The 26442-nt window shown below is 31.7% G+C and overlaps 1 protein-coding gene across 1 annotated transcript in view; it reads left to right on the forward strand.

Annotated features, from left to right (window-relative positions):
- ASZ1 (ankyrin repeat, SAM and basic leucine zipper domain containing 1) overlaps nt 1-25135 on the forward strand; it is a 51745-nt gene extending 26610 nt beyond the window's left edge. Inside the window, exons 5-13 of the mRNA XM_010975580.3 lie at nt 6644-6755; nt 7304-7438; nt 8756-8880; nt 10335-10410; nt 12933-12989; nt 13960-14069; nt 20649-20754; nt 21575-21688; nt 24705-25135. Of these exons, the coding sequence (XP_010973882.1) occupies nt 6644-6755; nt 7304-7438; nt 8756-8880; nt 10335-10410; nt 12933-12989; nt 13960-14069; nt 20649-20754; nt 21575-21688; nt 24705-24857 (988 nt within the window). The 3' untranslated portion in view covers nt 24858-25135. The remainder of the gene's footprint in view (nt 1-6643; nt 6756-7303; nt 7439-8755; nt 8881-10334; nt 10411-12932; nt 12990-13959; nt 14070-20648; nt 20755-21574; nt 21689-24704) is intronic.
- The last annotated feature ends 1307 nt before the right edge of the window (nt 25136-26442 follow it).

Consider the following 26442-nt stretch of genomic DNA (forward strand, 5'->3'; position numbering starts at 1 on the left):
TACCTAAATTACAATAATACATAATGGTTCAAAATAAAATGATCAAAAAATATGTCATTCATTTAGCAAATATTTATACCTGGTAGATACCAAGACAAAAAAAAAAAAAAAAAACAACCCTCTGGGGTAGTAAATTATTTAAAGGAACAAAGAGGAAGTGTTCATTTTGATAAAAGCAAAACAAGGTAGTTTTAACATATACGACTTTGAAATATATAAAATGAAAATGGTAGAACTAAAAAAGAAATGGAAAATATATAAGTATATGTGAAGACTTCAGTGTAAACATATTAGACAAAAAGGAAAGATATAGGCGATTCAAATAACACTTAACAAGTGTATCTAATTGATATTTATCTAGAATTCTAATAATTTATATATTTGGATTCTTTTCAAACAGATGTGGATTGTTTTTAAAATACATTCATGTTCTAGGCCACAAAGGAAGCCTTAATAAATTCCTTTTTTTTAAAAAAGTGATATTTTATAGGATACTTTTCATTAACCAAAATGTAATGAATTTAGGATTTAACAACCAAACGCCTCCTCAGTGCCTAAAATTGGGTATTTAAAATTATGCATTTTAATAATTTCTGTATTACAGAAGAAATCAAAATAAAAATAATTTCTATATTACAGAAGAAATCAAAATAAAACTTAGAACTGAACAACAGATAAAGCCTTGATATCAAAACCTATGTGATTCAGATAAAGCAATATTCAGAGGGAAAATAATAGATTTGAATTCATTTATTGGCAAGTCAAAATATTGCATAAACAGCATGATTTTATTTATGTTTTAAAATGTCTTTTTTTTCTTGCACACATATGTTTACATATGTAAAATCTGTTCATTTTGTTTCCTAAGATTTGGAAAGATATCCAGCTCTTATCAGTGATTATCTGTAGTGTTCTAAGGAAAAAGTACATATGTATGAATTAAATAATTTTTAAAAATCAGTACATCTCTTTAAAAAGAAGAGTAGGATATAGAAATAGCCTTATATTAAAAATAGGTGACAATAATTAAAACAGTGTGGTATTAATGGAAAGCTCTCTATTGCTGATCCCCAGAAGTAAACCAGGAAAGACAATAAAGGACAAAATCCAATATATGAAATTATTATATATGATTAATGTGGCATTTCAAACTAGCAGGGAGACAATGGATCATCATTTTGGTGCTGGGGATTTGGATAGCTATTTGAAGGAATAAAAATAGCTGGGTTCAAGCCTCACACCACAGTAATTTCATATGTCTCAACATATTCAAATATTAAAAAACTTAAAGTCACACAAGTACTTAATAAAAAAACCTGAGCATTAAAGAGGCAACAGAAAATAAAACACTTTCCAGCAGCTGGAGAAAAGACTGACAATTAAGATCTTTGTCTAGTACAATAAAATTGCTGGCAGAGAAAGTAAAAAACCTGAATTAAAAATTAAGAGCACATAAGGACATCTAAATGCAGCATGAAGAAAGATATCATGGAACTTAAAAACAAGTGTGGTAATTGAATTCAGAATTCAGGGAAGAAAAAGGAACATGGAAGACTGGTAATCATAAACACATTCTTTAAAAAAAAGAAGTGGTTCCTAAGATGAAAAACTCTATCAGGACTGAATATTGAAAAAAAAAAAAAAAAGACTGCATTTTGGAAAAGTTTTTGAGTTTTAGTTTGGACTGATGAAGAAGAAGAAGAAAAAAGACACTCCTGGGCATAAATTCTGGTTAAAATGTGTAAACTAAAAACAAAGATTAAATTTTTTACAAGCTTCCAGGCAGAAAGAATTAAGTTTTTAACAAAGGAAAGTAAGAAGGTTAGAGTGGCATCAGACTTCTCATGGGCACAGCTGAAACTAGAAAAGAGTGAAATTACATTTTCACTTAGACAAAGATCTTATTCTCAACCAAGCTGGGGTCCGATATGCCTGTGAGGGTGAAAGAAAGACGGTCAAGGATATGTAAGCACTCAGAAAGTACATTACCCAAGCAACCCAGCTGAGGAAAATACTTCAGAAAAGACTCTAACCAAACCAAAAAAGAACCAGAGACCTCGTGAAGGCAGAGGATGAATCAAGAGGAAGCAGTGAGAGGGATGAACTTTGATGACTGCGTATTTAATAGATAGTGTTGACTGGGAATGTGAACTATGAGTGCTAAATAAGGATCCTGTAAACAGACAAAACAAAATGTAAGTAAAAATCTATTAAGTACTAAATTATGCCAACAAAATCTAAGAGCTATAGTTTGCAGAGAGTAGGGGGGCTCCTAAGAGAAGAAGAGGAATGAAGAGTATTCAGAAGGCCTCATCCTAGTAGAGTATACATAGGGAGAACTGGGCCATGGTGGTGGAGGAAACCACATAGGTCTTCTCTTGCTTATATATAAGAGAGTCATATGTGTTTTACTAAGAACAGAAAAACAGAATAATGTTTAATGGTTTTTTATTTTAAAAAAGGAAAAGCAGAGTCATCAGATTTTCAAGGGGAAAATGTAGTGAATTTTGTTGCACCAACAAAAACAAAAGAGAAAAAATATTGTCAATTATGTCAGTTATTACACTAAATGAGAATGGATTGAAATTTTCAACTGAGACGCTAGCTTAAAAAACAAAAGATGGCTAAATGCTATTACAAGAAAAGTTGAAGGAAAAAGAGTATAAAAGATCCCTTTACAGGTAAAGGTAAACCCACAGAAATCAGGACTATCAATATCAGATATTACTAATATTAGATGCAATAAACAGAATAAAGAACTTTGTAGTATGATGAAACGCAAAATCAATGAAAATGTAACAAGCACAAACCTGTATACACTGGACTATATGACTACTAAATCTATAAATCAAAACCTATTAAAATTTTAGAAGTAGACCAAAATACAATTACAGCAGGAAATTTCAACACATATCTCTTATTAGGCAGATCTAATAATATATGTAAAATGAGTAAAGATACAGATACATTGAATAATGCAATCAGTAAACATGTGATGATGATAAGGAGAAAACCCCACCTATATTACATGAAAGCATGACAAAAACAGAAGCAGACCATTATACTAGTTACTGCATGGGTTGGGGGATGGATTTGGAGACAGGTCAGGGTCATTAGCCTCAAAGAACTTAAAAGTCCAGTTGAGAAAATAGATGGATTGAACAAGTACATTTTGGCCTGAAAGGTGAAATGATAAAAATAAGCACAGAGTGCTATGAGAAAGTGAGGAGAGGGGGACTGCTAACCAAGATGAGGTGGGACATCAGAAAATCAGGGGGGCATGTTGGTTTCTAACATAAAACTCCAGAGGCAGATTATCAATAAGTTTGTTGAAGAGAAAAATGAAAAGACATTTCAACCAGAGTGCTCTGCATATAGGTCATCCGGTGGAGAGAGACTTTGGAATTCATACCTGCAGATATGACTGAAGTCTCTTGATACAATGGAGTAGGATTACAGGTGCTAAAATGGTAGAGAGGGAGAAAGAGGACTTGTCTTGAAGATTCTCACAGATGTAACTTTGAAAACTTTAAACAGCAAATTGATCTGATGTGATTTACAAGTGTGGAGGAAAGACTGAAGACAAAGGAGGCCAGTTACGATGCTGTTGCATGCAGTAATCCACGTGAGAAGTGATGAAGACTTGAACATCTGGGAGAAGGAGGAGAGAGGAAAGTAGACAGATACAAATGATAGGAAGGAGGTAAAACTGACAGGGGTGATGATTTAGATATGAAGGCATGAGGAGTCATGGATAAATTCTAGGTTTCTGTGTTGGTCCATGCTAGGATTGTGATGCTGTTCACAGAGATAGGTAATAACAGAGAGTATTGGAGTGTTGGAGTGAAGATGGTGACTTAAGATTCTGATATGTGTTGGTTTAGAGTTTTGTAGGGTACCAAGTGACAATGACAGAAATGATCTGGAGTTTAGGAGCAAAGCCTGACCTAGAGATGCAGATTCAGCAGCAATCAGTGTCTTAATGATATTCATGAGAGTAGGTAAGATCATTCACGTATGGTGTTTATGTCATTAAAAGGGAAGATCATTGAGGACAAAAGCCTCTGAAATACATACTTTAAGGTGCTAGAAAAATAAAAGGAGTCCAAATAACTGTTGACCTTTACAAAAGCAGTTGTGTGTTAGAAGGAGCAGGCAGAACAAAATTGTAGTGATTTAAACAGAGAATGGGAAGTATAGAATTCTTTACATTAAATCTCAGGAAATAAGTAAGATGGAAATGAATATTGAAAGTAAAATTATCTAGCACAAATAGTTACCACATCACTTGAGTAAACAAGTTATTTTAAAGTTTTATAACTGCCCTAAAGAGGTCATAAGATTGTTCGTAAGTTCATAAGAGTTTGTAAGATTGAAGAGTTAATTTAGGTTTCGTTAATCTGTAACAGCCAGGAAACTACAGATGTTACAGGTTTCCACATATACAAAACCAGTGGAAGAATTGTTTTCTCCCCTCTCAAAACTGCCATGATATTGATGGTATCAATAACTTGAATAACTTTTAGAAGCTGAGTAGTAACACCTTCTAGGTAATCTAGGCCCTATTATAGTGGTTTGCTGTTCCATTCAGTAAATTCAACTTTTCTTAGAAGTTAGAAACCAATGCAGCATTTTTCTAACATTTTTCAGAAGTGATCTGAAGCTTCTTAGGCAGCAGACTGTACTAGTCTGGAAGTTTTCTTTTCTAGGAGGAAAAAAGCATCTGTACAGAGCCATTTTATTTCCATGTGAATTTACAGACAGAAAATTATATACCTGCTGGTTTCTGAGATTCTAAGAGAAATTAATATTTAGAAGAACCTCAATTTTCAGTACAATTTCAGAAAATTTTAGTTATAATTTTCAATAATAAGTTTCAAGCAAAATGGAACACTCACTCTTTCATGTTACCTTCTCTAACCAAACGAAGGAGTGCACAATATGAAGGTCAAGGCAAAGTGGAGGGAACAGTACTTGCACAGCCCCTGAAAAGGGAAGGACTTGGTATTTTCAAAGAGAATAAACTGTAAGTGGCCAAGAGTAGAAGTAAGGAGAGCATCTATGAGGCTGTTGCAGTAACATAGATCAGAGGAATATAATGATGACTCAGACTGCTTATCGTGACTAACAAGGTGGTAAGAAGTGGCTAGATTCAAAATCTATTATGTAGATAGAGCCAATAGGACCTGCTGACGACTTGTATATGGAGTGATGGAGAAGAGTCTTGACTGATGTTTAGTCTTAGGACTGAGTTATGTGGGTAATGGTAGCTTTGTGAAATAGAGAAGATCGGAAGGAGCAGATTTAGGCTGCTGTGGGGGAGTTGGGGTGGAGGAGAGGCATGAAGAGGTCTGAGTAAGCCTTAGAAAAGAATTTGAATAATTAGTTGACTCAAATAATTTTGTTCTATTGTATATATTTATTTTCCCTATTTGTTTAAGCTATCCAGAAATTCACTCTTCACTTTGTAAAATTGTTTAATCAAGCCACTATGTAGGAGACATTCAATGTAGAAGAGGCAACGTTTGACAACTACCTTAGCATGTACTTTTTAATAAAACACTGAAATTGTAATATACAAGGAAAGAGAAGAAACAGATAAATGCATGAAACTTTTTGTGCTAGAGACATTGATGTGATCAGATTCAGGATATACCTTACGTTAACAAACCTTACAGAGAAATATTCTATTTATAGGTAGTGTGTGTAGTGCAAGTATTCAAAGTTAACTTCCTTAATGAGATCAAAACAGAGAATTCTGAAATTAATTTGTTGTTCTTTTGTGAAGGTCTTTGTGTGTGAATCAGATATTTGAGGTGACTCAGGATGATTAGGTCCAGAATCTCAGACCTCCTTTAAAACAGAACATGATACTAAGGTTCAGCCCGAGTAGAACTAATAGAATCTTTCTGGAAAAAAAAAAAAAAAGAATCTTTCTGGTATCCTTTGTAATTAGGTCCAGAAGCTGACTGACTTCTAGGAATAGAGAGACTGAATCTCTGGTTTTGAGAAATGTACACCAGAGGGAAACCACTATGCTCTCCCAGAACGTAATCTCAGAGAGTCTGGCTAAACTATTGGACTGATCTATTTCTTGATTAGAGTAAGCCTCCAAGTCAGGGTAAAATTTTTTTTAATCCTAAACAAAAGTAGAATCATAATAGAATACATTAAGAAATAAGAGTTTAAAACTTACATTTTTATTAAATAAAATGTAATTTTTAAAATGCAGTAAGTATTTAGTAATTTTGAGAGGATGTCATTTGTGTCATTTATTTGTGTCATTCATCACTATGTCCCCAGCAAAAGCACAGTGAGGGTACTCTTGATATTTTTCTGCATCGGTATATAAATTAAAGAAACCTCCTATTGGGAAGCAGGGCTTATTTAGTGATTTAAAAAAACACCCATTTCTTCACTAGAGGGTGCTGTGTAAGCATTCAATACTTTTAAAGTGTCATTTCCTTCATATTTATTTGCTGGGAGATTGGATTTTTAGATCACCTGATTTATTAAAAGCTTTCATTTCTTTTTCTTTGCTTTCAAAGCAATCCTGATGGTGGTGTTCACAGTAAAATTCAAGGATTTGAGTAACTGTTAAGGGCAGCATTGACACAAATGTTTCTTCTCTTTCCCCTCTTAGGAGACTGATGACCCCAATCATGTATGCTGCACGAGACGGTCACCCTCAGGTTGTTGCTGTCCTTGTTGCTCATGGTGCAGAAGTTAATGCCCAGGATGAGAATGGTTATTCTGTGAGAATCAACTGTATAATATCTGTTTTTATCTCTAAGACATTGATACCTTATTATTATCAGTAGTCCACAAGAAAGGTTTTAAGAAGTAAAAATTACTTAATAGTAAGGGCTGAGATACAATTGCTGTTCAGTGAAGAAAAGCAGCAGCTTAAATGGAAAAAAAAAGAAACTGTTTGACTCTCCTGGTCCTCACCCTTGACACAAGAAGCTGCGACACACAACAAAGCCTGGGCTCTAGATTACACATTGAATTCTTTTTTAAAGAAAACAGCTCTGTGATTGGCAGATGAATCTTTTTATTCTATAACATCACTTGACTGTGTAAAACATTTTGGTTTTATAAAATCAGTGAACACTGGCAGTCTGCTTTGCAGTTACAACTTTGGAAATATGTTTACGTTATGCTGTGAAATGAAGAGATTGCATCATTCCATTAATTAACGATGTTTACTTTTTTTATTGTGCCATAAATACTGTTGAAAAGTTTTCCTCTCTGTCTCACATACACTCCCTTTCTTTAAACAATCTTCTCCCCCCACTTACAGGCTTTAACATGGGCAGCACGTCAGGGTCATAAAAATGTAGTTTTGAAGTTGCTTGAACTCGGAGCTAATAAAATGCTACAAACCAAAGATGGAAAGACACCAAGCGAGATTGCAAAAAGAAGTAAACATATAGAGGTATCTTATATGTTAAATTAATTTTTCTTGATCCACATTTTCATTTGGAGAACTTCTGTATTATTTTGTTAGAATTCACAGCAGTAATAATAGTGTTTGTGGCTATTATTAAATGTTTAACTGTGTAATTTTCTTCCACCCAGATAATAAATAAATAAATAATAAAACTTTATTTCACTAGACTATTCATCTTTTACTAAATATAGAGGCATTTATAATGTAGTAATTTAAAACCTATGCAAAGGGATAATAAAGTCTCATCTGGCCCTAGAAATAAAACTATAAGAGACTACTTATTTAAGCATTTTCAATTGGTTCAGAATTTCAAAAACTAGTGTATTAAGAAAGCTAATAAAATTTCAAAATGTGAATGTGTAATTAAACTACTGCTTTAAAATTTCAATTAATACACATTAGACAATTTAAAAATTAAATCATTTAAAGTATATTTACTTGTATACATGTGACAATGCAAATAATAAAGTGGTACATACTTGAGTTTTTGATTTACTCTCAGATGGTAAGTCAATAATAAATATTTGCCATACATTAAATTACTTTATTGATATAAAACTTTTGGTCTGAGTATTAAAGCTTTCAGCCAAAGGTCTGTAATTTCTAAGCAAGTATCAAATAAAGTACAACTATAAATCTAAGTTATATATTTCAAGATCTTCTAAAACTGAGCTTCTGAATTTAAAAGCTTATGACATTCCAAAGGTTCCATCATACGATAATCAGACTATGCCATTTTTACTGCAAGTAAAATAACTTCCTCTATTTTTTAAGGAACCTATAAACATGCCTATCATTTTCTAACTCAAATCTACATTTCCAAAATTACTCTAGAGTAAATGCTAATCACTGCAGCCCTGCGAAACTTTAAAAAGAAATTTAAGAGTTTTTCTTCTAAGCTTTGGAAATTTGAAAACTTTTAATTAATTTACTGCATGATTAAATTTAAGGTAGATAACACTGAATTTGACATATTAAGAAATTTATGAACATCAAAGATTATTTTGAGTCATAAATTTTTTCTTAAAGTGAGATCTGATTTTGCATTTTGGCTGATTATATGACGTAACCTTGACTTACTAGAAAGTTAAAACTAAGAAGTTTTAAAACTAAGGAGTTTCACTACATCTCTTTGAGGTGTACAGCTGAGATCTGGGTTCATTAGTCATTCTTATTCCTGTCTACTTAACAGTGTATTTAAAGTACTACCTTAGTACTTAATCTTTCTGATTCTGTTTTATATTTTACTGAAAATATTATTAATTACTATCTTCCTTTAATTTTTACTATAACTTTTTTCAGATCTTCAACTTTCTTTCCTTGACTTTAAATCCTTTGGAAGGAAAGCCTCAACAGCTAACTAAAGAAGAAACAATTTGTAAACTGTTGAGAACGGATTCTGATAAAGAAAAAGATCACATATTTAGGTAACAACATATTTTTGTTCCACATAATACCTATAAATGAGTAAAAATTATGCATGTTTTTATTACTTATAGTAAATGTGATGACATTTAAAATATATGATATTTTAAATTTTTATAAGCATTTAAAAATATTACTTAGAAATGTCTGGGTTTCAGGTGCTTTTTGTTCTCCAGAATTTTAGAAAAAAACTTTATTCATTTACCAACAGTAATAAGAATCATTTTTGACTTTAAATAAAATATCAACTATAAAATTTATTTCTAAAAGGTTCTAAGATTATATTTTTATTAGTGTTCAACCTAGACTGCATCTTGCTTTCTAATTCTTTATGGCAGATTTCTGACTTTATAAGATAAAATTAAAAAAAATTTTTCCCCTGAACACAGTTGTTCAGTGGCCACAACATTATTCTCTACTTACCTACATTTAAAAATTGTTACTAAATTTCTAATTCCTGCAGTTAAAAAGATTTACATACACAGAGCTCTCACAAGGAATTCAGTTGACCCTTGAACAATTTTAGGGGTTAGGGGCCCTGACTCTCCTAGTGGAAAATCCATACCCATGGTTTCCCCATATCCACATTTCTACATCTGTGGATTCAACTAGCCATAATTGTGTAGTACTATAGTATTTACTATTGAAAAAAATCTTCATGCAAGTGGACCTGTGCAGTTCCAACCATGTTATTATAGGGTTAACTATATACATACTGGCAAATATTTTCATTCTTAGGAAAAATGAACTTCATTTTACTCTCAACATTTTCTCTGTTTACCTTAAATCTTCACTTAAAAAATCTTTCTTATTCCTTTTATATAACATAGTTCTGGTGTGTAAATTTGTAAATACAGGCATACCTCAGAGATATTGGCCTTCAGTTCCAGACCATTGCAATAAAGCAAATACCACAATAAAATGAATCACACAAGTTTTTTTGGTTTTCCAGTGCATATAAAAGTTATGTTTACACTCTACTGTAGTCTGTTAAGTGTGTAATAGTACTCTGTCTACAAAAACAATGTACATACCTTAATTAAAAAACACTTTATAGCTCAAAGATGGTAACCATCATCTGAGCCTCAGCAAATTGTAGTAGTACCATCAGAGATCACTGATCAAAGATCACCATAACAAATATAATAATAAAGAAAAGGTTTGAAATATTTCAAGAATTACTCAGGTATGACACAGAGACACAAAGTAGCAAATACCATTGGAAAAATGGCACTGATAGACTTGGTTGCAGCAGGGTTGCCACAGACCTTCAATTTATTTAAAAAAAGCAATGTCTGCAAAGTGCAATTAGCAAAGCGCAATAAAACGAGGTATGCCTGTATATTCTACATAGACACGTTTTTATTCATTCTCATTCTCTCTCTGCATTATAAATATATATTGTTTGTGCATTTATAGTCTGTTCTGAAATTGACATTGCTATAAATATGTATAGTTCATATACAGCATTTGGAGATCTGGAAATATTTTTACATGGACTTGGACTTGAACATATGACAGATTTATTGAAGGTAAGATTTTGTATAAGCTACAATGAGTTATGTATGCATGTTTATTTGCTGCTTAACATAACATTAAATATTAATTCATAAGCATGCTTATGAAAGAGTGACAGATGTACTTTTCTCCATAATTAGGAGTATATCCCTTTTTAAACTTACAAGCATTTCAAAAAATATTAGAATCTGGCTGGATTAAACAGCTTTCACTTACTGCCTAAAGCTTCACAGAACTCCTTGTACATCTAAGCCCTTAGTTTGTTTTTGCAGTTGCTGATTTTCCTGTATAGAATATTAGAAGCATGATTTTAAACCAGACAAACCTGGTATCAGATTCTTGCTCTAAAGATTATTAACTCAGATATATTACTTAAATCTTTTTTTTCTTAACGATGATAATATGTAGCATAGGATTGTCATAAAGATTATATTAGAGCATATTACAGAGCCACAGTAATCAAAACAGCATGTTATTGGCATAAAAACAGACATGGATGAATGCAACAAAATAGAGAGCCTAGAAATAAATCCACAGACCTATGGTCAACTAATCTTTGACAAAAGAGGCAAGAATATACAATGGAGAAAAGACAGTCTCTTCAGCAAATGGTGTTGGGAAAACTGGATAGCAGCATGTAAATCAGTGAAGTTAGAACTCTCCCTCACTCCATACACAAAAATTAACTCAAAATGGTTTAAAGACTTAAATATAAGACAAGACATGATAAATCACCTAGAAGAAAACATAGGCAAAACATTCTCTGACATAAATCTTAGCAGCATTCTCCTAGGGCAGTCAGTCCAGGCAATGGAAATAAGAGTGAAGATAAACAAATAGGACCTAATTAAACTTACAAGCTTTTGCACAGCAAAGGAAACTATAAGCAAAACAAAATGACAACCTACGGAATGGGAGAAAGTATTTGCAAATGATACAACTGACAAGGGCTTAATTTCCAGAATGTATAAATAGCTCATACAACTTAATAACAAAAAACCAAACAACCCAATCCAAAAATGGGCAGAGGACCTAAGCAAGCAATTCTCCAATGAAGACATACAAATGGCCAATAGGCACATGAAAAAATGCCCAATATCACTAATTATCAGAGAAATGCAAATCAAAACTACAATGAGGTATCACCTCACATCAGTCAGAATGGCCATCATTCAAAAGTCCTCAAACTTTGGATATGGAGGGTGTGGAGGAAAGGGAACCCTCCTACACTGCTGGTGGGAATGTAGTTTGGTGTAGCCACTATGGAAAATAGTATGTAGATTCCTCAAAAAACTAAAAATAGACTTACCATATGATTCAGCAATCCCACTTCTGGGTATATATCTGAAGGGAACTCTAATTTTGAAAAGATACATGCACCCCAGTATTTATAGCAGCCCTATATACAATAGCCAAGACATGGAAGCAACCTAAATGTCCATTGACAGATGACTGGATAAAGAAGTTGTAGTATATTTATACAATGGAATACTACTCAGCCATAAAAAAGAATAAAATAATGCCATTTGCAGCAACATGGATGGACCTGGAGATCGTCATTCTAAGTGAACTAAGCCAGAAAGAAGGAAAAATACCATATGATATCACTTATATGTGGAATCTGAAAAAAAAAAAAAGGACACTATGACACTATGACTTCATCTACAAAACAGAAACAGACTTGCAGACACAGTAAACAATCTTATGGTTACCAGGGAAAGAGGGTGGGAAGGGATAAATTTGGGAGTTTAAGATTTACAGATGTTAGCCACTATACATTAAAAATAGATTTTAAAAAACGTTTCTTCTCTATAGCACTATGTTCAATATCTTGTAATAACCTTTAATGAAAAAAAAATGAAAATGAATATATGTATATATATGTATGACTGGGACATTGTGCTGTACACCAGAAATTGACACATTGTAATTGACTGTACTTCAATAAAAAATTAATTAATTATTTTTAAAAAGATTATGTTAGATCATATGCCAAGCACTCTGGTAGGCATTTTAGGCGTGCATTATGAGATTTGAGTAGATGACAATTATCAGCCATTTAGCTGATCCTGAAGCAGTAAAGCACTATTTAAGATAGGCTCTCCTTAGGAATATGTGCATTTTGTTTAGGTAGTTCAGAATTGGGTTTCAATCTTGAAACTTCCTATTTGAGAAACATTGAGTAAAAATAAATGTTGATTGTTTAATATTATACAATTAGAAATTTAAAATATTCATAAAATATAATTTCTGTCAAGTTTTACAGAGCTATTTTTCTTTCCGTGTAAGCATCCGTATAAGTTGTCATTTTTTTTTCAAATCTGGAAAACTAGGTTTACACTTTGGTAATTATACATACATACTCATTACTATCTACCCAATAATGTAGTTCTACATCTGCCCATCCTATCCCCGCTAGAAAGCTGGACGTTGTTTAGGAAGGTAGCATATGACTGACTAACTTATGTGCACTTGCCTACTTCTCCTTCTACTGTTATATTTATATTGAAAGGTGGCATTGTTTTCTTTTCTGCAGGAAAGGGATATAACTTTAAGACACCTTCTGACCATGAGGAAAGATGAGTTTACAAAGGTTAGTATCAGACTCAAAAACTCCAGGCATTATCTTCCATATTTTTAAAATTTTGGATCCTTTTATTTTCTGTTTTCAAAATCCTACAGTTATAGACTGAGTTATCTTTTGCTAGGTTCCTGATTAGATATGATTATGGATAAGCATATCTAAAATCTTCCATTACAGTATTAAGTTGCTTTAAGAACCTTTGAAGACTTAGAGGTTTTTTTCCTTCAGATTAGTTATGACATCTCAACTAAAACTAGTGCTTCATTTCTCAATATGAAATAGATTTGTAAAACAGTATGAAACAGGTTACTTAGAAATAAGAGGTAATTTTTTGTATATGTGGGTATGAACAGTGTTGTTCAAATACCGTCCTTTGCTGGGTATTCAAAATGATCAAGACCTATTGTTTACAATCTAGTATTATTAACCTTTTGAAAATAGCTGTGGGAAATATCGGAGAAACTTTAATAAATAGGATACCAAGAAACTAATGATTTTCCGGCATGAACACATTGGAAACTTGAAATCTTTAGTATCACTGAAAATCAAACATACAACTTAGAGCCAAATCCAGAATAGAAAATTTAGTTAATACTAAAGGTAGAACACAGACAAAAAGAAAACTTAATTCTCACTTAATCATTGTTAATATTTTAAATAAATGAAAAATTGTTTTACTCTAGCTTTCTGGAAAGATGATATATTAAAATCTAGTAATTTGTTTTTAGAATCCATCAAAATTGTTATATAATGCAAAAAAATTAACTATAGTCACAATATATGTTACTGTTTTAATGATGTAACCTTGTCCGTCACAGTTAGAAGCAAACTTGTGTATTTTTCAGTATATTTGTTATTTTATCCAATATGTATCTATTTCCTTAAGATGTGAATTAGTCAACTAGATAGCTTTTTTGGTAATTTTGAGTATTATTCATGTCTGACAACCTTATTGCACCTTAAAATTATTTCTACTTAGAATGGAATTAACAGTAGAGATCAGCAGAAAATTCTGGCTGCTCTTAAAGAACTAGAGGTAGAAGAGATAAAATTTGGAGAATTACCTGAAGTGGCAAAGTTGGAAATCAGGTAAAATTAACTTACTGGCTTATATTAATATTGTTTAGAACCAGCTGTTCTTTTTTAGTTTAATTTTGATAACATCTGAGTCATTTTACTTGTACCCTCATTTTCCCAGAGATATGGATAGTTCATTTTGCAGTATACTGTGTTCTGAAATGGAAAGTACTCTATAAAGTCAATTTTTACCAAAAAGCAAAACAGTGTATCTTCTTAACTCATACAGAAACATTTTTTGTTTTATTTTTTCGTTGCATTTTGTTAAATGAGTTCATTGAAAGATCCCATGCTTTTCATAGCACAGCTCATACTCTCTAAATCATTTAAATGTCCAATTGAAAATTCAAAGTAGTAATGTTTTTGCTTAGGGCAATAAGAAAGCATTCCTCATGAACCTCAGGTCTATTTTCAGCCTTATTCTTTATGAAATTATGTTATCCATATATAAAGTTCATTTTCAATATTATAAGCTTGTCAAGCACCAATTACTAGTAATATTAGTAATCTAAAATTTACTTTGAAAATAATAGTATTTGATTTAAATAATATATTGTGGAGCAATAAATGATTTTTTTAACTTTTTGTTTGAAATAATTATAGATTCACAAGAAATGACAAAGATATATAGGAAGGTTCTGTGCACCCTTCACCCAGCCTCACCCAGTGTTAATATCTTGCATGACTATGGTTCAATATCAAAAGCAGAAAACTGACACTGGTACAATTGACATAGCTTATTTGTATTTCATCAGTTATATATGTGCTCATTTGTGTGTATGTATGTATCTCTATGCAATTTTATCAAGTGTATATCTTCCCGTAACCACTGCTGCAAGCAACATACTTAATGTAACATCACTACAAGACTACCTCATGCTACCCCTTCTTGCTCCCTCCACTGTTACCCCATCCTTAACCCCTAGCAATCAGTAATTTTTTATTTATCCTTATGATGTTATTTCATGAATGTTACATAAATGCAGTCATACAGTATGTATCCTTTTTTTGATTGGCTTTTTTCAATCAGCCTAATTTCCTTGAAATTCATCTAAATTATATTCTATAAAATATAATACTTAAAAATGCAGTAGTATCATCACTAGTGTATCCTGCCTAAAACTAACATTTCAACTATGAGAAACATCAATGAAACACAGAAATAATAGACTTCTACACCATTTTAGAATTTAGAGAAGTCTTCCAGGGGATGATTTAGATGATCCAGATTTCTTAAACAATTTTATTACAAAGTTAAATTATTTCCCTTTCTCTTAATATTTTTATTTCCTTATAACAAGATGATATATATTCAAAATAAAGCTTCATCATTGTTTCAAAATAACATTATTGCTCTAAAATTTTGAAGTACATTGTAAAGGGTTTCAGTTGTAAGGACTTAAAGCAGCAAACCTTGAATCTCTCTATTCATTTTTTTTTTGTTTTTAATTTATTGTTTCTATGAAGGAATATTCTGAGTTCTACATGACTGATTGCAAATTAAATTTTTTAATATAACTTATTTGTATGATGGCGGAATTGCCTCTATGAATTTCCACTGTGAGATTTAATAGACTTACAAAATGTACAGAATCCTGAATGGTTCACTTATTAAAACTGCTGAATTTTTTAAAAAATAAAACTGGCAGACATATATTTCAGGAATTTGACCTTGTTATTAAATCACAGACTTTGTTTACATGCTGTTATGGAAAAGGTTTTACTTCCCATTTGTTCAAAGTCATTCTTTAAAGAAGAAATTAGTCATTAAGTCATAAGAAAACTAACAGCAGGAAAAGTTGAACTGATTGATTATAATCTTCTGGTAATGTGACTTCAACAATTTAGCTACTGATTTATTTTAAGATACTTTTCTTCTATGTGTTAAATTGTATAAAATAGTCTGTTATAAGAACTCATGTGCACAATACATTTACTTTTTCTACTGTTAGCCTTCGTATGTTTGCAGTATTAGAGAAGGCAACTTAAAAATATTAATAACTGTTTCATTATTACTTGGAGATATTTTGAACAGAAATAATAAGTTTTAGCCGTGTCTTGATATTTTCAGTAGTTTCTGCCCAGACCTTTTCTCTGAGCCAGTCTGACATCTACTTAAATGTATCAAAGGCATCTCAAAATTATGTCTTCTTAGGAAATTTTTTCTCCTCCAAACAAGTCTAGATACAAAATTTCACATAAAAATACATTGTTCACATCTATTAATTATAAACATTCTAAACTTGGAAACTCTAAATATTTAACTTCAGGTGAATGGTTGAATTACATTACATCAATATAATTATTTTATTCTGTCATTAAAATTATTTTGAGACTTAATGTCATGGAACAATACTCATAATAATATAAAAGACAAGTATAAAATGGAGTGTGAGGTATAATGCCAGTTGTGTATTTGTACACAAAAAATACAAGAAGAAAATGTGTACTGTAAGAAAATACTCTGGAAGAAAATAGTACCAGTCATTATCTTTGTGATAAAAGTATTGGTAATTTTATATTTTTTCAGATATTCTACAATGAGCATATAATTCTTTTATTTAGAGTACCTTATTTAAGGTATAAATTTTATCCTGATATATCACATTTTATGTGGAGGGTGGGAAGGGATAGACTGGGATTTCAAAATTGTAGAATAGATAAACAAGATTACACTGTATAGCACAGGGAAATATACACAAAATGTTACGATAACTCACAGAGAAAAAAATGTGCCAATGAGTGTGTATATGTCCATGAGTAACTGAAAAATTGTGCTGAATACTGGAATTTGATACAACATTGTAAAATGGTTATAAATCAATAAAAAATGTTAAAAAAAAATATGGCTTATTGTTTCAGTCAGCTTACATTCTATTATGCTGCAGTAACAGATAACTTCCAAATCTAAATAAATTGTAACAGTAGAGTTTATGTCTTGATCACCTATATCATGGATCAGCTGCAGTGGATTTCCTTCTTATTATTCTGAAAACAGGCTGGAGAAACAGCCCCACCCCAGACATGCTGTTCTTGTGGCAAAGGGAGAAAAGAGGTAACAGAACCAGCATCTGTTCAAAAGTTACAGTCACTTCCAGTCATATTTTATTTGCCAAAACAAGTCATGTGGCCAGGCCTCATGTCATTGGGGCATGAAGTGTAATCCTCTGACAGGGACAGGCCTTGTCATATTTGGCTCAGTAGAAAAGCCATGACGATTTGATCAAATAATTTAATCTACCATACCTATGCCTGCTTATTTTGAATTCTTTAAATAAGTACAGAATTATCAGGGCTGCCGTGTAAAGGTATGTAGGTTGTGTACTGTACAGCTCTGGGGTGAGACTGGGCAGCCATTCACACAGTGTATGATGAATGACACACTGTAGAGTTGTGTTTTTATAGTTTGCCTGTCCATATTCAGTGGCCCTGAAAATTATGCATCGCAAGAAAGGTACATATTTTCCTTTCATTCATTAAGGCTATGTAATTTTGTTAATAATATCATTTGCTTCTTTGAACTGAGTTGTTAAACTTATCAATCTTCCTTCAGAATAAGAGCTTACAAGTTTATATTCCACATATATGTATAAATTTCCTATCTAGAATAATATATCTGCTATTACTTGATATTTTGACTGAACAGTTCTCAATGGATCTTAATTTCCTTAGGAATCATTACATTAAAAATAGAGCATTAATAAATTATTCACCGAGTAATTATTCTTTTATTGATAATAAAATTTGAGGAAACAGCACTAAAATCTAAATTATAAGTGTACCTTATATAAATATTACATGGATACTGAAAAATTAATATAAGTAATGACAGAAACATGTCAAGTTCTGTACTTTCTAAAGCATAGACATACGGAATAAAGAAGAATTACACTTATTTTGAAAATGTTTTTATAAATACCCCTTTTGTTAAATAGAAAAAAAGCTGATCTAAATTTTTTCTGTTTCAGTTTGCTTTTATGAAGCAGCCATCACATACTTTTCATTGTTGGTGACTTGGTTATATATATTATGTTCATAAAGTTTAAAGTCTTTATTTTATATAAACTTTTTTTTTTCAGCCTAATAGCTAAGGACTTGTTTTAAATTATACTATATAAAAGTCGTGGCAACGTGTCTTAAAAAAAAGTTTGCTATTAATTTTCATTGGAGGTTGACCTTGCTTGCTTTTTATAACCTTTCCTCCTAGAAACAACATGAAAGAAACTTTGTACAGTGCATAGTCAAAACTTCTGCCTATAAGAATTTCATTTGGACTTGAAGTACCTTTTGGTGCCATAGTATTAGATTCTTTATACATTTTTATTATAGTAGATACCTCTAAATACTCTCCAGAAAGGTCATCTCACACATTTGTCATTCTACTAGAACATAAAATCTCATTTTTATTGTAATCCCATGATTATTGTCCATTTAAATTTTTTCTCTTTTCCTCTGAATTACCGATTGTTGTCCTTGGTCCGCTTTTCTATTAGGTTGTGTTAGTTTCTTTATAGCTTTCACTATGAATTCTGGCTTCTATCACTGAAACTAGTCTGGTCACCAGTGTGTCTTCACTCAAAATCAGTGGACTAATTCTAATTATTTAACACACTTGACTTTTTCTCTGTCTTGAATCTATTCCCTTTATTACCTTTCACCAGAGACCTTAACTCCTAAGTTTCTTTTTCTCAGGCTACTTTTCCTCTTCCACCCCTATCAACTCTCCCCTCTTCGCAATGTATACCCTTTTCTTTTGTGGTCTTCTCCATGACCATTATTTTTATTTCCATTGGTGACCAAAAATTATAGACACTTCTAATGCTACTGTGGTTTGTGCCTTTATTTACAATTGAAGGAACGACTAAATTTCTGTTAGAGGTTAGTGAAAATAAAGATGTAATTCTTCCCCATGTAAGTCCACCAACTCCCTGAATTCTGTGTATCCTTGTGAGTCTGTGGATCCCAGGATAAGAACCTACAAGACTGACATTTTCTACTGCTTGCTAGTCACTGCCACCTACACATCTCATATCATTACCACTGTCATCATAATTAAGTTTGTTTGAATGCCATCCGTGTACTAGACAAAATGCTAGGTGCTTTTCATACATTATCTCCTTCAGTACTCCTGACAGTCTTGTTATCTCAGTTCTAAAGATATGAAAACATTTGGCTGAAGATTAGGCTTGCCCAAGATCATAAAGCTAGTAAGTATGGAAGCTGAATTCAAATCCAGGTCTTCCTGATGCTTTGTTCTTAATTATTATGCCATATTGTGTTCTCTTCACCCCACTTCTTTCCCCACCACCCACCACCAAATTCACTTCCTTGCTTAGTAGTACCACCTTCCACTGAAACCAGAAAACTTAGAATCATCCTAGACTCTTCCTTTCTTCTGTATGCAATCCATCACCAAGCTTTTCAGTTTATTCTCTTCAGCATTTCTTACACCACTCTACTCGCACTTCCCAAGCAGACTGCCACTGCCAGATCCTTAGGTTAAGCTTTCCTTCATTGTCTCTTATGTGGATTTTTCTTTAATCTCCTAATTATTCTACTTCCACTTTTGTGTTCCTTTAATCCATACCCCTCCCCAAATAAACCTTCTCATACAAAAAACTGATTTTCTACATTTCTGTTTAAAATTCTTTAGTAACTTAACATTATCAAAAAGATAATATTCAATTCCTTAGCATGTCACAAAAGTTTCTTAAGTAAATGGTCAAATACAGCCTTCTTTCTTACTACTTTACCATAATTGTGCTTTATTTATACCTTGGTGACCTGACATCCCCGTACTTTTGGATCTGCTATTCTCCATCCAGAATCCCATCTTTTCCTTACCTACCTGACAAACATATTTTTAAGTTCCAGACTCAGTTAAAGTATGAGCTCTATGAACCATTACTAAATCTCTATACTAGGTTCAGCATCTTTGAGTTTTAGATGTCTCAACTATAAACGCATGTTAATACATATATGTTATAGGAGTTGTTGGGAAAAATTACAAAATAATAAATGTAAAATAATTTAGTACAGTGCCTTTGCATAATAGACGTGCAGTATTGGGATTTTTATATCTTTTCTTCACATGTCCCTGTTATTTTTTTTTAATTGAAGTATAGTCAGTTTCTGGTGAACAGCATGTTTCAGTCATATATATACATACATATATTTCTTTTCATATTCTTTTTCATTATAGGTCAGTACAAGATATTGAGTATAGTTCTTTGTGCTATAAAGTAGAAATGTTGTTTATCTGTTTTATATATAGTAGTTAGTAAATCTCGAACTCCCAATTTATCCCTTACCACCACCTTTCCCCCCTGGTAACCATAGGTTTGTTTTCTATGTCTAACAATGTTATAATTGTACGTCTGCCTCTCATCCTGAATTTTGAGATCCTCAAGACTGGAGACATGGTTTTCTTTGTGTACTCAGTGTCTACTGCAGTTACTAATATGAATTAACTATTCTGTAAATATTTTTTAAAGAATCTAATAAGTGTTATGACTAGACATTAAATACCTAGCCAAGTAGAATGGAGTAAATTGTTCATATTCATGATTTCTGTTTATTTCCTCTCTTTAGTGGTGATGAGTTCCTCAACTTTCTTCTGAAATTAAACAGACAGTGTGGCCATTTAATAACAGCTGTACAGAACATTATTTCCGAGTTGCCTGTAAATTCTCACAAGGTATTCTACAAAAGTTATTACGTGAAGAAAAGTATGAATGCTGAAGAACATTCCAGATAAGTTAATGATAATTCAATAAACAATAGTGATCTGGCAAAATCGTATCTTCTACAAAATCACATAATATTAAATAAGCCAATTTATTTAATATTACTTCTTTTTATACTAATTGAAAACTTTGTGTTCTAGCCCTCAAGAAAAGGAAAATGAGTCAGACCAAAAATTAAACTCATCTGTATATTGAACTTACCATTTATTCTTAAAGGGAATTGTTTAAAATACAAAGTGACAGGAGACCCAAGTGAAAGTTGAAACAAAACAGTGTGTTGAGTGTTATTAAAAACCATATCAATTTAAGGATTTTTTAATGAAGGAAATTTTAAATAAAAAGTTTAAGTGACCTATGAAAGCAAACTTATTTTGTAGTTTTTCATGTGATTTGGTTTTAGATATTTGTCTATAGTGAAAAATACTGAATGTACTTTTTTACTATGATTTTTATATAACACTAATATGGGAATCATGTCATTCTTAAAACCTTCATGAGTTTATTTATTCACCATAAATATTATCATTACTAATATTAGTCTCCATAAAGTTATATGTACATATATTTAGTAAATGCATTCAGGAAACTGATTTGACTAATTATATAAAGTTACTGACTTATTTTGGGGTAAGGATTTATCCTGAAAAAAAAAAAAAAAGCTTTTCAGTTATATAATTTAATGTTTGAGAATGTTGTATGATTTTTGTGGCTATAAAGTTGTGAAAAGTTGTTTCCCATTCTTTAAAATGTAACTTTTGAAAATATTAACAGATAGTACTAGAATGGGCTTCTCCCCGGAATTTTACTTCAGTTTGTGAAGAACTGGTTAGTAATGTCGAAGAGTTGAATGAAGAGGTTCGCAAACTAAAAGACTTAATTCAGAAGGTATATATTTAAAATAAAAGAGGGAAAAATTATTTATAGCATAATATGTTAGACAATGAAGCAGTTCTGACAAGAGTAACTTAAGCTCCCACTAGACAGGTGGAAAGAACAGTTTCCAAAGGAAGAAATATACATAAGAAACAGACTTTGTTGGTCATTAATGACATGCATACTGAAAGAACAATGATACATCATTTTCATCCTATAAATTATCAGGGAATGTATTACCTTATCCATTACTGGTTATAGTTCACCATACTAATATTTTCATGTAAGACTGATGTCACAACCACTTTTATAAACAGTTTGGTAAGATTTGTCAGGGACCATAAGAATATTTGCATCTTTGAGTAGTACTAGTTTAATGACTGCAAAATTATATGCACCATAATTGTCTATACTAGGAGAATGATTTAATAAATTATTGTATACCCATTTGTTACAATGATTTGCAGCGAATTGAAAAAAAATGAAAAGCAAATATTAATTTGTTAAAGATTAAGAAGTTTTATTTCTAATTTTTATTTACATGTAAATGTGAAGATAAAAAATTACCCAAATGAAATGTTTATTAGCTCTGTTAATGAGGTATAGTTTTAGATGAAATATTTCTTTTATTTCCTAGTCTCTTTTATAATATATTTTATAATTTAACTTTTGAAAAGCATATGGATTTTTTTTGTTTCTTGTTTCTATACTCATAAAGAAATATATATCTCAGTTTAAGAACAGGTGATTTTTCCCCCCTTTAAGAAAATTGGCTATAACAAAAATCTAAGCTGCTGAAATGTAGAACTCTGTTGAAGGTAGATAATAAAGGAAAACACTTTCACTTGACTAAAGAATTCACTTCTGAGTTCTGTAAGTCTAATAAATATATTTGATATCTATAAAGTTTTTATGAAATATCTGATGTGAATATTAGTTATGCATTAAATTTTTATAGTATCAGCCTATAAATCATTTAATATTTTCATTAATATTTTATCAAAAAAGTTATTTTCTTTAAAATAACCTTTATGCATGTTCCAGGTAATTTGTCTTCCTAGCTATTAACAATGTGCATTCAAATGGAGTCTTTTTCAAGAAAAGTGAGCAGAAAATTATGAAGCAAATTCTACAAAATTATAGGGGGGATAAAGACATTTAAAATGGGGCAAATGAGCAATATGTTTCAAAATCTTTGTAGACGATAACTCCTTTCCAGAGCAACAGGCATCTTAGAAGTTGTATTATCTCTGACATTTATTCATTCAACAAACACAAGAGTGCGTGCTGTGTATCAGGCAACTGTGCTACACATTAGTTTCCTAATTATTCTACTTCCACTTTTGTGTTCCTTTAATCCACACCATTCCCCCAAATAAACTTTCTCATGCAAAAATAAGATTTTCTACTCTCTGAACTTGCTGACAACATGAAAATTACAGCACATTCATCTTCACTATCTCCATCATCATTGAAGGAAAATGGTATTGATTTTACTTATTAGCATGGTGTTTTTCATGGGGACCCAAGGGAAATTTGGAAGGATTTAATGTAAAGATACTTTCTGCAAAGCATCAACTTTTAGTATTTAGTGTAAGAAATTTCCTAAGACATCTTTGTCTCAGGATTGGTAATTATTTGGTTTCCCCAAGATGAACTAAAAACACTTGGGTGAGAGGGTGGAGGGCTGAGATGAAATTAGAGAGAGAGAGACCAAATTTTTCTTAAAGGGATGAAATTAAGAAACACTGCTCTAGGAGTAACTTTGGCTCTAAAACATAAACAGTTCAATCAGGTACCATAATATTTATTTTAATAATGTATACCTATAGAGAAAAATTTCAGATTTCTTTAGCTAAATGGAAGGTCTTTTTTTCTATGGTCTTTTCTACCTTGAATCTATACATTTCTATATAAGGACTAGCCTTGAAAATATATTTATTGGTTCACAGTAATGGCAGATACAGTTCTCAAGGCAGGAAAGTCTTAATTTAGCAGCAAGCTAGTGCATTGGTTTTTGGGGATTAGTCTTAAACAAGTGATAATCAATATAATAAGATTTGGTTTAGAGAAGCATGAGGGGCTTCCATATTTGAGAGTATGCGATCATGCTTGTTAAGCTTATGATATTTCAGAGTTTACCAATAATAACAAAAGGGATTTTAAAAAAAAACCATATGAGTTATCATAGATAAGTGTACGGAGGTAACAAAGAGAAAGGGTGGGAGAGGTCAAGGCTAGACTCCAACACCACATCATTCTCTTTCAAACCAACACACTGACAGGTTCCTGTCAGAAAGGGTCATTCTAAGTAATTGGTTAATAAAAGGAATGACCGTCTCAGGATTCAGTAAATGGAGCATCAGTGTCAAAAAGGAATCTGTTGCTGAATGAAGCCATTTGGAAGTTAGACCAAGAATACAGTATTAATGAAATTGGCATTGAAGTCCATTTTCTACTATAAATTTAAAATTAATTTTGCAGGTTTTCTTATTTAAATATTTACACTGTAGATTTGAGAAGTAGTTTTTCTTGCTAATGTTGAAAGTATTTATGTTACCACTCCACCAGAGGATGTTTCTAGTAAATATCACTCTATAAATGTGCCTGATTCTTTTTATCTTTCAAGGATCTTTTAGTTTCTGCTCCTTTCCCTCCTCTGCCCCTCCTCCCCCACCAACAACTATCTCCCCCCCCCCCCCCCCGACTCTCTCTCTCTCTCACACACACACACACTGACTGGGTTATGTACTTTGGTTGCTGGGAAGTGCTAAAAGAACCACTGAAATTTTTAACCCATTTATAAAATCACTTGTTTTTAATGTAACACTAATAACTAACTATAATGGGATCCTGGTTGAAAGAAAGACTATTTTTTAAGACTTTAAATCTTCTACGGGAATCTTGCATTGGCTATAGCTAAATCAGGTGAATTAAGATGGATATTTTGATATTTTTAAAAATGAAAGATTTTTACTTTCAGTGTTCTGTACATTAACTCTTTTCTTTTTCCCATACTACAATTTAGTTGCAAAATGAACGAGAAAATGACCCAACTAATATACCATTAATAGAAGAAGTATCTACATGGAATAGTAAAATTTTGAAGAGGACGGCTATTACAGTCTGCGGATTTGGATTTCTTCTTTTCATTTGCAAACTAACTTTTCAGAGAAAATAATGCAAATATTTGTTTTGAGTAGTATATGGATATCTTATTCATATTACCTAAAAATGTTGCTTTTAACTGTTTGTGGCACAATATAACTGTGTTCTTTGCCAGTACTCCATAGGAAAAATTATGATAGCAGAGAACAGAGTGTTTTTCTTTAGAAAGTGGTTTGTCACTTTGAGTTAAAAATACAGTCTGTTATATTTTATGTTAATTTTGACCAAGAAGTAAATCATTAAGTGATTCTTAAGTATGATCCTATCCTATGACTCTAAATCACATTCAAAATAAAAGTTTCATTTAATATTCTTTGACATTTAAAAAAGTGTGTTCATTTGTCACAGTGAATCTTACAGAATTTGTATTCATAAATCAGGAGCTTTCTTTTAGTCCTAGTCCTTGTCTTCCCCTTTCATTATTACTTAATAAGGAATTTCTTATTTTTTAGTTTTGTAACATTATGAGGAAATTATGCATTTGAGAGTATTCCAGAGAATGCAAAGGATAAAGATAAATAAAATATAAAATTTTTGAATTATGGTTTAAAAACATAGTAAAAATATTTTAAATGTAAATTTTAAAAAGCAGAAAATTTAGAGACTAGTATGGAAAGCCTAAAGCACATTAGAATTTTTTATGTAATGTACATTTGGGCACATATGACATGTACCACATGTAACATTTGAGTATGTTATGAAAGTGAATGGCATTTGGCATGTAATTTCTCACATTGATCTAAAAAAGTAATGCACTATTTCTTTGTTTTTTTTTCAAAATCAAAATAATGATATTGAGATTTTTAAAGTGAAGGTAATAAAAGGGGAGGCCAATTTAGCAGGGAATATAGTAGTTTAATCTTGCTTGACTTAGTATCATACTTAAAACAGATGCAGTTGATCTACAACTGTTGAAAGGTAAACCTCAGCATAGAGAAAAAAAAACTGTTGTAAAGAAGAACAGCATAGGAATATAATTAGGAGCAGTAGTAGCTCCTTGTTTTACCAAAGCAGCAAAATTTGAACCATCATTTATTTTTTCTGAGGATATACTCAACCATATATCACTGGAAGGAATTGGTATCTGACATTTTAACCCAAGTGCTATAGCAAGACATACTTTTTTCTGATATCCCTCATTTAAATTTAAGAGTTCAAGACTTAGAACTAAACTGGAATACGGATAGAAGAGGTACTTCTCACACAGATCATGTTTCACTACTAGCCCAGTGCTCAGGCAAATAGAAGGTGTTTAATAAATGTTAGTTTTAGTTTTCTTTAAAAAAAAAACTGTAGGAGAATGATAGACATACTACCTGATTGTCTATTTACAGTAGTCTTTCACATCAGTTCATCTTAAAGATGTTCCTATTTCTTCTGTTGGCTGAATGGGTTGCTAATTTTTTCTTCTAATCAAACCAAACTATATGCATCTCTCAAATACTAGGACAAACTATGAAAATGCAAATTGATAAAAACATTTGCTTTCCAGAAGGACTTATCACAGAATTCCTTAAAATAGTGATCTGCCCTAGTGTACTTCAAATATAATTATTTATTTAGGGAAAAGAAGTACTGTACAGTCCACTGTATCTGTG

This window comes from Camelus dromedarius, chromosome 7, assembly GCF_036321535.1.
Source record: "Camelus dromedarius isolate mCamDro1 chromosome 7, mCamDro1.pat, whole genome shotgun sequence".
In the NCBI taxonomy this organism is placed as follows: Eukaryota; Metazoa; Chordata; class Mammalia; order Artiodactyla; family Camelidae; genus Camelus; species Camelus dromedarius.